Genomic DNA, 16,715 nt, shown 5'->3' with positions numbered 1-16,715 from the left:
CTGCTTTACTTTCCCTTTCTACTTAATTTCAGATACAAAATCTAAAGCTGCTCTATACTCAAACCGATGTACCTTGCTCGATCTAACTTGATTTTCCTGACACTTTTAATATTGTTTGAATTTGCATATATTTGCATTGCTTGAATTTGCTTACATTTGTCTTTTTGTATCACCTCATTGCCATATTTTGTATGGAAGTGATTCCTGTTAATATTGTAACTACCTTCTTGTAAATTCCTTGTATTGTAATTACCTTGTTATATTGTGCATTGGAGCTTTTCTCCCTAGGCCTCCACTGAAAATGGGCTCTGTTCATCCCCCCAGTAAACAAATGTCAATCAATCAATAAATAAATAAGATGGGAATATTTCAGCAGAATTTTCCTCCCACTGACATACTTCTTGTGATCTTTTCAGAGAACAACACAGACCTCTGAAGAAATCACCCAAAGTCTAAGACAGTAATCACAGTAATAAACGCAACAACAGGAGATTCTAAATTTAGGAAAAACATTTTCCCAAACTGGTAACAAAAGCAATGGCAGGAAATTCTAAATAAGTAATTTAGAAAACAAATCCCCAAGCTGGAAACTTGCTATTCTCTGGAATTCACCTGGAAAGAGTTGTAGAACTAAGTGCTCTTCTTTGTGCAGAACAGAAGATAATATGGCATGGTTACTCATTCTTCTTTCACAATGAGCATCATACAGACACATCCTTGCTGTAGGGAAAACAGCTCTGCGTGTCTCTACAGTAAGGCAGATGCCTGTCTTTAGACAATTCCTTATTATCCTTATTATTCTGCAGCACTGACTCTTTTTAATAAACATCTACTGGTACCAGTGCTGACAAAGGTGCACTTAAGCATACTTTGTTTGGCACTCCAAAACAGAATTTTAGTTTTCCATCAAGATTTCTTGCAAACATGAAACCAATTACAACAGTTAATAATAAATATAGATAAAAAAAAAAAAAAAAAATATATATATATATATATATATATATATATATATATATATATATATATATATATACATACACACACACACACATCCAAGAATCCCACATATCTTTCTCGTTGTGTCTACATGGCACTTGGATCATCTTGCTTAAGTTGTGATTTTTCATGCTCTGCTCTAAAATATTACTTGCTCTTGATCTAGCAATACTTCCACCTAACAAGCCAAAACCAGTGCCATGTAAGCTCACCTACAGATACATCTCAGACCATATGCTGACTCTCTCCCCAAGAAAAGGCCAGTGCTACTTTCCCAATAGGCCTGGTGATGGATTAAAATTGAAAGATCACAAAATCAGTTAGGCCAGCTTCACTGACATAGTAACTTATTGTCATAGATGCTTTTAGCAATAAAAAATAACAGAACCTTGTATAATAAACCAGCAAGGAAACATCAACACAATAATAGCGTCTATTCAGTTTATTAGCTGCTTTTGTCAAGCAGACTTCTGAGTGGACGCTATTACGGTGTTTAAGTTTCCTTGCTGGTTTATTATACAAGGTTCTGTTATTTTTTGGTGGTGTGAATTTCCTTGTGGTTGGTTTTTGGTATAGTGATACTTTTAGCAATTTCAACTTTTTTTGCAGTTAACTTTTAACTGTTTCAGTTGTGTGGTATTTGCAGAGGTGTATGCATACTCCTGTCTTACGTGACCATCATGATTTAAAATCAATCTGCGCTGGCAACATGAGCAAGTGTGCATGAAATGGCACTCTCCATCTTCACAATAAAAGAAATCAAGGCACCACAGTGCCATAAAATGTATTATGCTCAATTGTCACTCTGTCACTCAGAAGCAACTGATTCAACTCACAGCAAAAAAAACTTTTTTTTTTCTGCTTTGCTACTACTATTAAAGCAACAGACACTCCATGTTTCCCTAAAATATTTTATCTTTTAGCCACTTTTTAGGGATGATCTGAGAAACTTTTGCCTAATTTATGAGATGATACAGTCATCTATCTTATGTAGTTAATGTAAATCAGGGTTCATCATCTAACTGTATTAGACATATGTAAAAACACTTTTTTCATGAAGAGTAACATATCAGAACACATAGTCCACTAAGGTAGAATATTCTCACATGAAATCTACTCAAAAAGTAAAATAATAATAAACTAAAAAATAGAGACAGAATACTGGTTAGATACAGATATTAACATTTTAATTACACAGTAAGGAATACAACAATACCCGAATCATACTTCAGATTCACAGGTTGACAGACCATACATTACAGTCCAACTAAAAGGAAAAAAGTTAAACAAGAAACCACAGTTCAGACATAGTAGACTTGAAAGCTCAGAAGTATGCCAACAAATGCCATGATGTCTAGTCCCCCCCCCAGTGTTAGTCTACCATTAACATGTGGTACATGTCTGAGTTAAGTATTGCACAACACCTTTAAATTTTATTTTATTTTTTTCACAATAAAGTAGCAGAAAAAAAACTTCAATCTTCACTTTTAACAGTCTCCAGTTTTTCTGTCCCTTGAAGAAACCGGACAAAATGGAGTCACTTCTCTCTATGTATTTCAGACATAGGCATGCTTTTGCATAAGTAAACCAGCCTTTAATGTTTTTTTGACTTGTTAAAAATCCCCACGACATGCACCTACACAAAGACAGGCGGCCCCATCACACGCAAGTCTCATGACAGGAGAGTGATAGAGAAAGAGACAGAGACAGAAAGAGAGAGAGAGAAGAAAGACAACTAGAGAGAAAGAGACAGTGAGAAAAGATGTCCTATTATCAGCGGCCACCATTCAATTGTATCAATGATGTGAACTTATTTTTATGTCTTATACCTACAAATTATACTCTCACATAGTCTGTATATAACTGACAAGCAATAAAGGAAACTAACAAAAAAGCTTTTTTTTTTTTCTTTAGGTTTATGAGGTCTGCATTGTTACCAAGAAGTGATATGGTTTTGCAGCTGTATGAGCTTTACTTTTGGTATCCAGGTTCTCTTGTGCCCATTTGGTTTGACTGCACCAGTTTTATATACCGATGCAATATACATGCTGTCAGAGGTAGAGTGAAACTTTTTGCCACTGAGGAGACTGTAGCAAAACAGGAGGAAAAGTGGAGACCGAGAGAGAGAGAGAGACAGCTAGAGAGAGAGAGAGTTCAGAGTTTAGTTTTTTGTAGTTAGTTTTTTTTTCTTTTTTTCTTTTTTTACCCAGGGTGCCCTGAATTAAAATAATGTAATACACTAATCCTTACTGTATATTAGTGTTCAAAACAACAGTGCTGTTTTACACACAACAAAGCATCTAGATAAAAAGGTACACTGGTATGAGACAGTATTTTTGGATATTTTAACCTTTTTAGGTTACAAGCCTGCTGGTATTTCATAATTCCAGCCAGCACTGCAACAAAAAAAGAAAAGAAAAAAAAAAGAGAGAGACAGAAAAGAAAAACTGTCCAGGGCCGTAAACAGACTAGAATCTTAAGTGAGGTTAAGCATCTGTGTGAAAGCACCATAATTTGTATAAGGAACCCACTGAGGTTACTGGTTGTGTGCTTTACTTAAATGCTGCCCTATACAGTCCTCCAATATTACAAGACTGACTGACACACTAATGACACACTGCTGAGTTTAAAGTGCAGGGTCTTGCAACTTACCTGACTTGCTCCTTAATGCATTTATTCTTCAATGCAATCTGCTTCATTTTGTGCACGTACAACTACACAGAATTCAGTAGTAAAAAGAAGGACAGGCTGGACAGTGCTCCTCATGGCCCCACTGCTGGCTATCTTCCTAATTTTCTTTCTGAATATGATCAAGGAGCTTATTTAAAGAAACAAGACTTTTAACATGTTATCTAAATACAAATAGTGATGTCTGGCCGCCTTCACCCCACATTAATTATGCAATTTAATTGCATACGGGGGAATGTGCTGTTGGTTCACATATGGCTCCCTCTTATTTATCAGCATCGTTTAGGTCTGTACTACCATCCCGATTCCCATCTTACTGCATTATTTAATTCAGACCCACCATAAATCTGTTTATTCTTCATGAAACTGCTACCACTATACAGGTATGATTAGACTGTGATGTGTGGGTTCGGCCTATTGGATGTGTACTCAATGCCCTGTGTGATTGAAAGTTGTTCACTGCTGGTCAGTCATTACTAGATTTCAGTGGAGCACCATATCTATGCTATGACTATTGCAAGTGCTTTGTGTGTGAGTGTGTGAGTGTGTGAGTGTGTGAGTGTGTGAGTGTGTGAGTGTGTGAGTGTGTGAGTGTGTGAGTGTGTGCGCGCGTGTAGGAGGGCAAGATACTGGAATAGATCAGAAAAAAAAATGTTATAAATGGCTAAAGGTGATAATCTGCATGTAAATTCACCTGTCAGTATGGATGACTGGGTGGGACTCTTCACCTGGACCAGCTGAAAAAGTGCCGCACACATCAGTGATTTGTTCCTTTGGGGGTGTAGTGTCTCTGCTGAAGAACTAGACTTAAATGGAATTAACCCCTTGCTATTTTAGACTGGCACAGAGTAGTGATGGAGGGAACCACTGTACTAATATTATACAGCACTAAGGACTGTTAAAACCAAAGGTATATATTCTTCTTTTCTAGCCAACCGGTTTACTTTCCATTTGGCACAACTGTACCAGCAAATACTGCTCTTCATGGCAGTGCCCTTTTCTGTCACAGAAGATAATGCTGTAACACTGTACCAAATTGCGCCAGATGCTACATCCACAATTTCTTTTGGAACACAAGACTCAGATTCTAGTATGGGATTCTCACAAAAGATATTCTCTAGATAAGCCACATGAAGTTTATTTTTACTTGCCAGCTGATCAACCATTTTGTCACTTATTCTGGAGGCTCTTTGTACCTCATCAACTTTCTTTTAGAGAGAAAAATAAATAAATAAATAAATATGCACACACACATTTAAAAAAATCTAATATATCTAATTCCAGAACCTTCATACTTCAGAAGTACTGTCCTGGCCACATCTCCCTCTTTCTACCATAAAGCACACAACCTTACACTGGACTGATGTTGCTATGACAAATAAGTAGTTCTGCTCTGGACTCTGGACAGCAGTGGGTTAGTCTGTTCACAACAGCATTACTGAAACAGTTCAATCTGCTAATCATTTGGAGAGAAGTACTGGTGCTTTATGTAAAAATCAGATTTTGGTCCATCAGATCGATCTTTGGCTGACTTCCCTTTTTATAATACTGTGTATAAACTGGCATTCAGCAGTGTTAAAGCTGTCAATCTACACCTCAGCATTTGGAGCTCTAGTAATATACTGAATTTTGAAAAAATCAGCAATACTTAATCATACAGTGATAATGCATGCACTGTCCGTTTTTTAAAGTATGAAATTTTGTCGTATATAAAAAATTTCACCAATAATAGTGAACCTTGTCAAAAATAAAAAAGAAGATATCACAGCTACACTTTGCTACTAATAAATCTGGTGAAATGGCTCTAGCATATTTTAAAAAAAGAGAAATCTGAAAACTGCATGCCTATGGAATCATTGTGACAGTGCAAAATACATTTATGTACATTCTTTGTACAAAAACACAGATTATGTTTAGCATTCCATGAAACATGCTAATTTTCAGAAAAGAAAATCCTCAAAGAGACAGAAGGAGAGGAAGGGAATTAGCAGCTTGGAGAGATAGCTTGGATTCTTCTGTAGGACAAGAAAGACAGCTCTGTAGTTTCCTTTCTTTAACTACAAGAGAAATATCACCAATACATACAGATATAAAAGCAGCATAGAAAGATACAGGTTTCTTGCCAGCTAGGGTATGAAGACTAAATGTGGGCATGGTTAAACTACAATGCTTCTTCACATTTGTTCAACACATAATACAAGAAAAAACATCATTGGGAGACCTCACAGGACAGTGTTTAACACCAAGAGAACTACTACTTGTGTTAGTGAACTTTGGAAAGGTATGGAGAATGGACAGATATTGGAGAGGGTTTGGAGTCATAGCCACCATTTTGTTGTCAAATCTTTTTTTTTTTTAATTTTTCTTTCTTCAAAGAACAAATAAATGAGCAGGAACTGATCATGTTAATCTCACTCTGCAGAACCTTGCACTAGTGAACAAATGCTGTGGGACTACCTGGGGCAGCAGATTAACACAAAGTCCACCAAACGTGGTAACAAATGGCAAGCTGTGTTCCTTATTTTGATTTTCAGTAAAAAAAAGCCTTTCATCAATTTCTTCTGCATAAATCTACCCCACCTCAAATCAACTTTATTTTCCACAGTGTTGACCTGGACATTACTTAAAAAAAAAAAAAAAAAAGAAAAAAAAAAAAACAAACAAAACAGAAAGAACATATGTGATCATTCCAATCTGGTGCACATCTGCACACTTCACTGCAGGTCTTCAAAATTCAGTTTGTAACCCATAAATGTCATTCATCTTGTTAAAACATCTATTGTTATATCCAATGTTCATGCCCTTGAGGGGGTTTCTCTCTTCATTACTGGAATACGGAGCAATGTATCCTTTTTATGTATTTTTTTCTTCAGAAATGTTAAGCTTTTTTCTTAATTTATTTTTTGCTTTAAACAGCAATTAGTAATCCCTTGGTTTGCTGTTTGGTAAAGCATCTGTTAATGAGGTCATCTAGTTTAAAGTCCCAGCTACTAGAAAAAATGGGAGGAGGTCAAATGTTTTCTTTCTTGTTACTGTCCTTTCAGTCTTCTAAAGAAAAAAAAAACACCAATAATATCTTTGTTTTCTTATGTAAGTCAATATGACCCGTTACTGGCCTTCTTTAATTACTACCTCAAGAGAAGTTCCATCCTATTGAAGTATACCAGTTTAGTAAAGAGTTTTGACTTTTTGAGGAGTCACTTGTTATAATTTTTTATTGGTCTATGAACGTGGGGTTGTCTCTATGGTAGATGGGGTGCCTGGGGTGGTTGATCTAGGTGTGGCTGCTGGTGGTGTGTCAGGAGGACTTCCTGCTCCACTACTGGCTGTTGAAGAAGATCCAACCGTTGGTGCATCCCCCTGCTGCTGGCCCTGAAGGGTCTGTCCACAAATGTGGTGGTGTTTCTCCCAATCCTTGTGCTGGCAAAAAGACCCACAGTACCGTGCAGTGTTGCAGCCACTGCATGTTTCACTTGCTTTTCGTCCACAGTTCCAGCAGCTCTGCAAAATAAAGAACCAGGTAATTACTAACACAGATACGTGTTTACTTTTCTTATTTATTTTTATTTTCCTGGGATGCATTGCATGTACTGATATAGGAAAAGAAAGAGATAAAAGCAAATGCTCGAGAGGAAGGAAACACACATTTTGGAAATAAACATTTTTAATAAAAGCATCACACATAAAAACCATAATGTTATGTTCTTTACAGGTTGTCTTGGATTTATTTGGCAGGGTGAAATCAATGTTTTGCTTATTAATGAGAAGCTGAAATCATGCAGCATCATCTGAAAAAGAAAATCAGCTTCCTGACCAGTAACAAAAGGAAGACTTGCTAAACAGCCATACCTCTCAGCCTCTTTGAGCAAGAAATCTGGGCAAAGCTATAAATAATGGTGAGACAAAGGTCCAAAAATAGGGACACTTTTTAAACATTGCTCCTAGAAATAGGTTTTGCATTAGCATGATTTTTTTGAGTATGAAGTCTGAAACTCAAATGTCTTATCATTTTCTGACTTCAACCCAACGTACAGTCCAATGATTTGCCAATATGTCACATTTTTATGAGAAACCGAACAAAATTATGAAGCAAAATATGGACATTCTGCTAAAATCTGTACAGTTGAGAGGTATGCAAACAGCTGAAACTTTAGTGGTAGCCGAGCTGTGAAAGACATGTACCAGAAAGATTTATTAAGCAATAGAAAAAAAAGTCCCATACAGTGAGAGTGCTTGCCAATTTCCTGTTTTTAGTAACTGCTTTCTTAGGCTAAAGAACTGCAAATGCATGTCATGTTTATTTCAGTTATTTTCTATCTAAAAGGGAGAGGAGGGAAAAATGGTGGCATAACTGGTTCAAGGACAACTTAAATATTCAGATTAATGTAACCTGAACTTTAAACGGACAATATGAAATATCTTAACTAGTTCAAATGTACAATGGTGCTTGCTATACACCACAGAGCATTCTGTCCCTGCAGTAATTTGAAACTTCTTTCCAGGTATACATTTCCACACATCATGGAAAAGAGACTTATTGAAAGAGTACGAATCTTAATCAGTGCCACTTACTGAGGAAAAGTAAATAAAAGTCCACTATGTTCTTTGCTAAGCAATAAAATAAACAGCCCCCCCCCCCAAAAAAAATGCTCCATATGCACTTTACCTGACCCACCTAGTAATATATTTAAAATTAATAAAAAAAATAATAATAATCTATATCCTCCACATAGATGAACTTAAACATCTAAAACTGGCCTTGAAGATAAACCTCATCAACACAGATGGAAGCAATAAAGTTCAAACTAGTATCACAAAAAGCAATGTTAAGCTTTAAATACATAAACTGCATTGTCCAAACGATGACATGACACAAAGGCCAAGACATGTACACTTATGCACCACTCCCCTACAGAAGTCTCGGTCTACTAGCTACATTATTCAGCTGAATATGAGAATCTACATACTTTGAAAGTCAATGGCTCATGTACCCTAAAGGACAACATTCTTCTCACAGTTGCAAAATGTAAGTGCTTAAAGATAACTACCAAAAATTCACTGCACCACACCAGTGTTAAAAGCGGGCATACATAGCCTAGGTGTTATTTTACTTGGGGAGTATATCCTGCATCACAGTCAGCAAACACTATAATAATTCACCATAATTACCATCATAACTCTCAACCTCTTAGTGCAAGAAATCTGGACAAAGACAATTACTGGAGAGAGAAAAACCCAAAAATAGGAACAATTTTTAAATATTTCTCTTATAAACTGAGAAGTTGACAGAAATATCTATACCAAGCGATTGCAGCCCCCCAAACATCTCCAACGCCCAAGTGAGAACTGCTCTCTCCAAAGCAAAAAACACAGCATCCATGGGACCTGATGGTGTCCCCGGCTGTGTGCTCCACGAACTCAACGAGGAATTAAACCCACAGCTAGGACAGCTGTTTAATCATAGTCTTACCTCTGGATACGTACCCAGGGAGTGGCGCACTGCAACTGTGGTCCCACTTCACAAAGGCGGTGCCTCCACCGACCCTGGAAATTACCGGCCCATTAGCTTGACAAGCCTTATCTGCAAAGCCATGGAGAGGATCATAATGGACCTCATAAATAAAGACATAGGAATTTGCAGACTTTGGATCCATCCCAGTTTGGCTTTGTCAAAGGCAGATCATGCCTTCTAAACTTGGTTGACTTTTGAAACAGTCACCAAAGCCATTGATGAGGAAAGGCAGTCCATACAGCCTACCTCGATCTGGCGAAGGCCTTTGATACAATACCCCACTCGGGTATCATTGAAAAACTCATCAGCTTAAATGTTAACCCATACATCACAAGATGGGTTGCAAACTGGCTGAGTGACAGAACCCACAGGGTCAGAGTTGCTGGCGCCATGTCAGACTCAAAGCCTGTCACAAGTGGTGTACCACAGGGCTCAGTCCTGGGCCCACTCTTGTTTGGCATCTACTTTTCCAAGTACAAGCAAACACAGGAGGGTTATGGCTGACAAAGTTTGCAGATGACTGCAAACTGGGCCATAGTAGAAAACACATCTGACACAGATATCCTTCAGAAGGGTCTCACAGAAACGGATAACTGGTGCCAGAGCCATGGCCTAAAGTTAAATGCCAAAAATGCATAGTCATACCCTTCGGGAAAAACAAGGTTACCCTAGCTACCAAATAGGTGGCAATCCACTGAGCACAGAAGAAGTTATCAGGGACCTGGGGACCCAGGTTGATAGTAGTCTGTCATTCGACACCCATGTAGCTAAAGTAGTTAGGAAGACCTTCTACATTGCCCACCTTATCATGAAGGGATTCTCATCTAGATCAAGGGAGGTCATAGTCTCCCTATACTCATCACTCATCAGACCAATGATTGAGTACAATGCCCCATTCGGAATGTATCTGACCCGACACTTGCAGCAGCTGGAGAGGCCACAAAAGTTCCTCACCAAAAGGATAAAGGGTCTCAAACATCTGTCCTATGCTGCCCGACTGAAAGAACTCCAGCTCTATTCAGTCGCTTACCGCTTGCTCAGAGGTGACCTTTGCCTAACATACAAGGCCATGTCAAACCCAGATTTAATGAATATGCTGCACCTCAAAAAATCTAGATCCATCAGAGCCACAAGGGCGGGAGACTTAAACCTCGACACGGCTATTAATAGGACGTGCTGGAGGGATAGATTCATCACCCAAAGACTCCCTATGCTGTGGAATAAAATCCCGGTATATGTGAGGCAGAGCACCTCGCTGGCCTTGTTCAAGAGAAATCTTGACCAATGGATGGGAGATCGCAGATATACCCCAGGGATTACCTCAGTGTCACTGCTCGACAGAGGCACAGCAAAATAATGGGTATAGTTCCCCATACTAAAGGGGTGGCGTAAGCCACAAAACTATGGGCTAGGCTTGTAAATGCCCTCGGGCAGATAGCCTAGTATGAACCTATGAACCTATGAACCTATAATAGGTTTTGCCTTATCATGGATTTTCCAAAGGGTATGGAGTCTAACTCAAATGCCTGGAATTATTTAGTGACTTCAGTCCTCAATAATTTATCAGAAAAAACATGATTTTTATGAAAAACAGACTAAAAATACGAGGCAAAAATCTGGACATTCTGCGAAAAACTGGACAGGTGAAAGGTATGCATACCATACTGTAGAAGAAAGGATGGACCAAGATTTTGCAAGCTAAATAAGAAGAGTCAACACCCATTTGCTGTTATTCTATTTTTAGATCATACTTTAGTGTATCAAGCTCTATTATACTTCCGGTGCGAGCAATCTCAATAATGACTTGTTGTTATATTTTAAATACAACAACCAATACACCAAATACTATTAGAACTGCATTTTACAGATATATTAGCACTTGGGAGTGTCAAATGTTAAAAGTACTGGATTAGTGGATTTTACACCATACATATGGTATGTAAACACAGTTGTACCAAAACCCCAAAGGAACATTTCTAAGCACTGTAAGGACTGCACCACATTTATGGATACGAGCAGAAAAAAAAACTGCAAATGTAGTTTGAGATGGGGATTATGCAACACAGTGAGGGTAAGTTAGCAGCCACAATCCAGCAAAGGCAGCCAGACCCCACCTCAATTTGGGGTTCTGAATGTGTAGGTAGCATAGCTTGATGGGTTACAAGTTTATAGGTGTTTACTAGGCTAGTGACCACAAGGGCCTTTTTAAGCCTAGCTATGCATACTGAATCTTTGACAAGTTCACGTACCCTTGATAAGTCTAAGCAGACATAGGTACCAAACCAGGGATGAATTTCCTGTTCCTCATCCAACTGTCCACATTACTCTTGAATTAGGCTAGGGAGGAACTCTGCTTTACATGAATGGGGAGCCTGTTCCAGAGAAGGGGTAGTCTCTGATAATATATCTTCAGCAGTTTCTTTCTATTTATATCACAGGCAAGGTTTAAGTGCTTAGAATGGGTAACTGGCAATTAATGTTTGTTTTGCTGACTTGAAGGAGGTCCATCAAAGTGGGGACCGACAATGCCTTGTATGCCAGGCACATATCTCCCCTAAACACCCCGTAGGAGATGGAATACAGGGGATAGGGCCTTGAGGTGGTCAGCACAGGACATGTTACTTATGCCCTGTATTCATTTAGTGAAGAACCTCTAGGGACATTCCAACTGTTGGATATGCCTGGTTAGATAAATACCAAAGCAGGCATTAGACAGGTCTGATGTATGCCAAATGCAGTGGAACAATGACTTATTTGGACTTAGATGACATGCCTTTGTATATAAGTTGCACAACACAGAATGATCTCCTTACTATTGCAGACATGGGATGGCCAAAAGCTAGATTACTGTCTGTGTATGTCCCCAAGTCTCTGACTACTGGGTCAACTCTCAGGGCTCTGTTGTCTATATCATAGTTACCAGGGATGGATGACTTCCCAAAGGATACTATTATGCATTTCTTGGCATGTAGTTTTAGTCTGCGGCTCTGACACCAGTTATCTGTCAGCCCTTCCTGGAGAGCATTTGTGTTGGTTGGGGATGAAACGACAACTCCTAATTTGCAATCATCTGCAAAGTTAGTCAGTCAGAGGCCACTGACATTGGCCTCGACTTCAGAGAAGTAAATGTCAAAAAGAAGCAGTCCCAGATCCCTGAGAGACTCCGCTTGTAACTGGCCTCTTTGCAGAGGTTCACTCCGCAACTCTAACTTCCTGGGTCCTGTCTGTGAGCCAGCTGGCTATCCAGCGAGTGACATAAGGGTTTGTACCTAACCTCTTGAGTTTGTCAACAATGCCCAAGTGAGGCACTGTGTCAAATGCCTTGGCCAGGTCAAGGTAGACCATGTGAACCTTTCTGCTCTCATCCACTGCTTTGGTGACCTTCTCAAAAGAAGTCCACCACGTTGAGTAGGCATGGCATACTCTTCATGAAGCCAAATTGGGTTGGGTCCACTGTCTGGAGGTTTCCCATGTCATTACTGATCATTTCCCTTATAATTCTTTCTATGGCTTTAGATATGACAATAGTGAGACTTATGGGTCTGTAGTTGGCCCACCTTTGTGCAGAGGGATGAGTGTTCTGTTCTCCATTCAAGAGGCATGAAGCTTGTTTGAAGGCTACAGTTAAGTAGAGATTCCAGACAGCCTGAAAGGTCATGATTCATGACATTTAGAAGGCATTGTGGGATATTGTCTGGGCCAATTGATGCAGTGTTCTAGGCCTTAGAAAGAGCATTAAGGGCCTCTTCCTTAGTGATAGCAGGGAGAGTTATACTTGATGGTGCTTCCTGAGGGAAAGTTGAGGGGGAGAGGGGGGTAAAGTTGGAGTTTAATTTTTTTGGCCAGTAGGTTTTGCCATATCTTCTGGCTCAGTGTAGGTGGCTCTATTAACAATGAGTTCTACACACAATTGTGCATTGCCTTTAAGGTTGTAGATATAGCTAAAGAATGCCTTGTGGTTGTCCTTGGCCTGAGAGTCCAACTTTACCTCAAATTTGGCTTTGGTAGACTATCTGTCCGTAGAGTTGTTTGTTTAGTTTGATGAAAGCGCTTTTGTCCTGCTGGGAGCTGCACCTCCTAATTTTTGCCATGGCTTTCCTCCATCTGTTATACAGCCTATTGATATGTTTTACTTTTACTTCAAAGGGGACCATTTTATGGTCTGATCTTACCAGAGAAGACATTACACTACAGGGGGTGTGCAGCACTCTCTGAAATTAGTGACAACTAGATCCAGTATGGTTGCACCCTTGGTTGGTGGACTGACAATCTGGTCCAGGGTATTTGCGTTTATAAAGTCCAGGAATCTCTGTGCCAGTACATTTGGTGTCACACACGATTCCCAGTTAATAGTGGGGTAATTAAAGTCACCCATGAAAATGGTATTGGGTTGGATAGTGAGTGTTTCCAATAGGTTTAAATATAAAGTATGGGTTTCCTGGATCATAGAGTAGAACCTATAGCTTTGCAAGGAAGTGGTAATGGGATTTTGCCTACGGTGATATGACTGTGGAGAAGCTCAAGTGCACTGCCCTAATTGACCAGCCTTGAGGTACATTTCTAACGTAAATCGAGACACCTCCACCTTAAGTCCCTGTCTGTGTAATAGCTGGTCTAAATGTATGGAAGACATTACAACCTTGTACTGTCGATGTACTCTCCACTGCTTTTAAACTATGTGTCAGTGACTGCACAAAAGTCAGCATTCTTTTATTTGCTATGTTGCAAATACTTTTAGTTTGGCATTCCAGAAAAAAGGAACTATGGGGGGACAGCAGTGTTTTAGCTAATATTCGAAAGCCTAGGAGGAGTGAGGTGCAGGCCATCTCTGGCAAAGCTGAGTGGTCCGTTTACCATCTCCTTTCATGCTGATAAATACTGGACTCCCTTAGACTGACACCAGAAACTAAGCCAATTATGGTTTGAAGCTGCAAATACTATGTCCTACTGCTTGGAGTTTGACTCCCCAAAACTTCCAAATGTATGTCACATGACCAAAGCACACGGGCCACAAACAAAATAGGCACTTCTGCTTAGCTGACCTTAGTTAATACACAAGAGTGTGTGTGTGTGTGTGTGTGTGTGTGTGTGTGTGTGTGTGTGTGTGTGTGTGTGTGTGTGTGTGTGTGTGTGTGTCTGTGCCTTACCATACCAGGTTCCTGATGATTCACCAGATCTCATTTTACTGAATTCTGATAAATCATAAGCAAATAAGCTGCTGACAATAGCCTTAATCATTACATTTGGGGAAAAAACACACACCCCAACCAAATCTCTAAGTAATGCTAACTTTAAAAATGCACAACCCCACATTCAAGGAAAAGTTTATTATAATGACAACTGCCTCCTTCCCCCAGTTTTGAATGTGTACATGTATGGAAATACAGTAGACTCATTAAAGCAACACCTGAAGAAACACTTTACTTATGAACTTATCTAGAGAAACAGAACAAAATAACTAGGTCTCAATAAAATGAAACAAACTGAATCCCTATGTAACCAAGCACACTGCACGATCATACAAAGCGTGTGGTTTCTGACCTCTGCAAATGCAGAATAATTCTTGATGACAGAAAATTGGGCATGTAAGCCAAATTTAAAACAGATGATAGTAAAGCACTGATAAAATTATTTAAGTGGTTTGAGAGTTCATAAGTGTACAACACAGTCTGGTATCTGCTGGTCACATAAACAGACAACAGTGGCAGGTGATTAGGGCACAATGCAGTTCTTCAGTGAATGGTAAATGGACGACAAGAAATTTAACATTAAGAGTGTACCTTCTGTTGTTTATTAAGATAGTTATCAGCAAAGTAAAGAATTTGTGCAGTCAAAAGTGTCTGGTGGCACACCTAAACAGCTCTCAGATAAAAATACTGTAAAACTCAAACCCTGTTACAAAGTCTCTTGAAGGCTAGTATGTTTTGGGGGGGGGGGGGCGCCGAGGTGCTACTACCAATAATTATAAGTATTCCACCTCAGACTATAAGCACATCACCTCAGATTACTTGTAAATCACCATCAGTGACCCTCTACCTATCCATGGCGTTCCAGCTGTGAAAAGGAAGTCAAACGGTAATGTGCAAGCTAATAAATGTGTAATGACACAGAAGGATGGATGCTGCAAGACAAGCATTAATTCACTAAGCACACTTTAGGGAGAATGATGGGGAAAAGTGGGGTGACAATAAACAACTGCCAAGGTTCTGATAAAAATGAGACCTTAAAATGCCATTTAATATACATACTGTTTATAGATAATGAAACAGCCTACCAGCTGACACAAGTAAAAAAACAAAAAAATGAGAAAAGGAAATTACCCAGACAATGCTCCTGATTTGGGCTGAAAAGAGGCTTGTATCTAATGGATTGACATCTTTAACAAATAAATAAAAAAATGTGGTTCAGCGAGTGCTTACATGTGCAGCATACAGACAAGTACACAAACATGAGAATGTGAACCACAAGCACGTTTATAGACAGAAGTCCAAAAAATTGGACACTACACAAGCAGAATGGCAAAATGGATGTTTGCATGTTTCTCACAGTCCATTGTTTAACTCACGCCACAACAACACAAATTTACAGTTATTCTGCTTTTAAATATAGTTCAACAATGGGAACATTTTGGGAAAAAATACAAAACAAAAGCAAACTTTATTTTTTTTTTTTTTTTTTTTTTTTTTTTTTTTTTTAACTATTATTGTTTGTTAAGAACTACCTGCTGTCCTAAATTAACTTGTCTCTGGGAATAACATGTATGTAGAAGACAGTTAACACACTTTTACATACATCTAGCATATATGCTGCCTTCATGAAAATATCAAATTCTTGAACCTACCAACCATATCCTGTGGCAAAAGTAATTCAGATGTTCTTTTGGTGATAAAAGCACATCATCTACAACATTTAAGGTCTCTTGTGATTTTTAAAACCAAAATATTTTTTTTAATCCTTGATTATACATTTTTAAAATCTCCCTGCTCAACGGCACAGTTGAAAGCCACACAATGAGGTCAAAATCTATAAGGCAAAAATGGGGAAGTAGATGAACCCTCTGCCTACATCACTTGTTTTTAATCAAGCAAAATTGGTACAGGTTCATATCTGTATTGATCAGTTACTGTCACCTATCTGTACCCAAGGAGCAAAACATAAAAGCATCTACACATACACACCATTTATATAATGATCTCTATCCACCAAATTCATTATGGTCACACAGATAACGGAGACAGTAGTTGTGGGCCTTTGTGATTATAGGCTATTACAATGCAAGTATGACCAGAGGCCAAGTGCATCTTGCAAACACCCACCCTCAGGGTTCTACCACCTTTTGCAAGGAAAGCAGCACATTTAAGTCAATGGATAAATTTAAGAACACCCATCCAAGCTGTCCAAGCTATGTTTAAAGGATGCTTGACATGCAGGGGAGTCTATTCTTGAACAAGAGGAGGTGCTAGGTGATGAAACTCTCTCTCTCCACCTAGTTTTACTTCTTGATGAAGACCGAGATTCA

The 16,715-nt window shown here is 38.8% G+C and overlaps 1 protein-coding gene across 10 annotated transcripts in view; it reads right to left on the bottom strand.

Annotated features, from left to right (window-relative positions):
* Positions 1-2,161: 2,161 nt before the first annotated feature.
* The window catches only part of RUNX1T1 (RUNX1 partner transcriptional co-repressor 1), a 771,548-nt gene continuing 756,994 nt past the window's right edge, over positions 2,162-16,715 (bottom strand). For 9 of the 10 annotated variants that reach the window (XM_044065460.1, XM_044065459.1, XM_044065462.1 and 6 more), the window contains one exon: positions 2,162-7,185. In XM_044065460.1, coding sequence (XP_043921395.1) covers positions 6,907-7,185 — 279 coding nt within the window. In that variant the 3' untranslated portion in view covers positions 2,162-6,906. The remainder of the gene's footprint in view (positions 7,186-16,715) is intronic. The other variant, XM_044065467.1, reaches the window with a different exon arrangement.

Source organism: Protopterus annectens, chromosome 3.part0 (genome assembly GCF_019279795.1).
Source record: "Protopterus annectens isolate FY-2018-M chromosome 3.part0, PAN1.0, whole genome shotgun sequence".
Lineage (NCBI taxonomy): Eukaryota > Metazoa > Chordata > Ceratodontiformes > Protopteridae > Protopterus > Protopterus annectens.
This window is presented reverse-complemented; position numbering and strand designations above follow the sequence as displayed.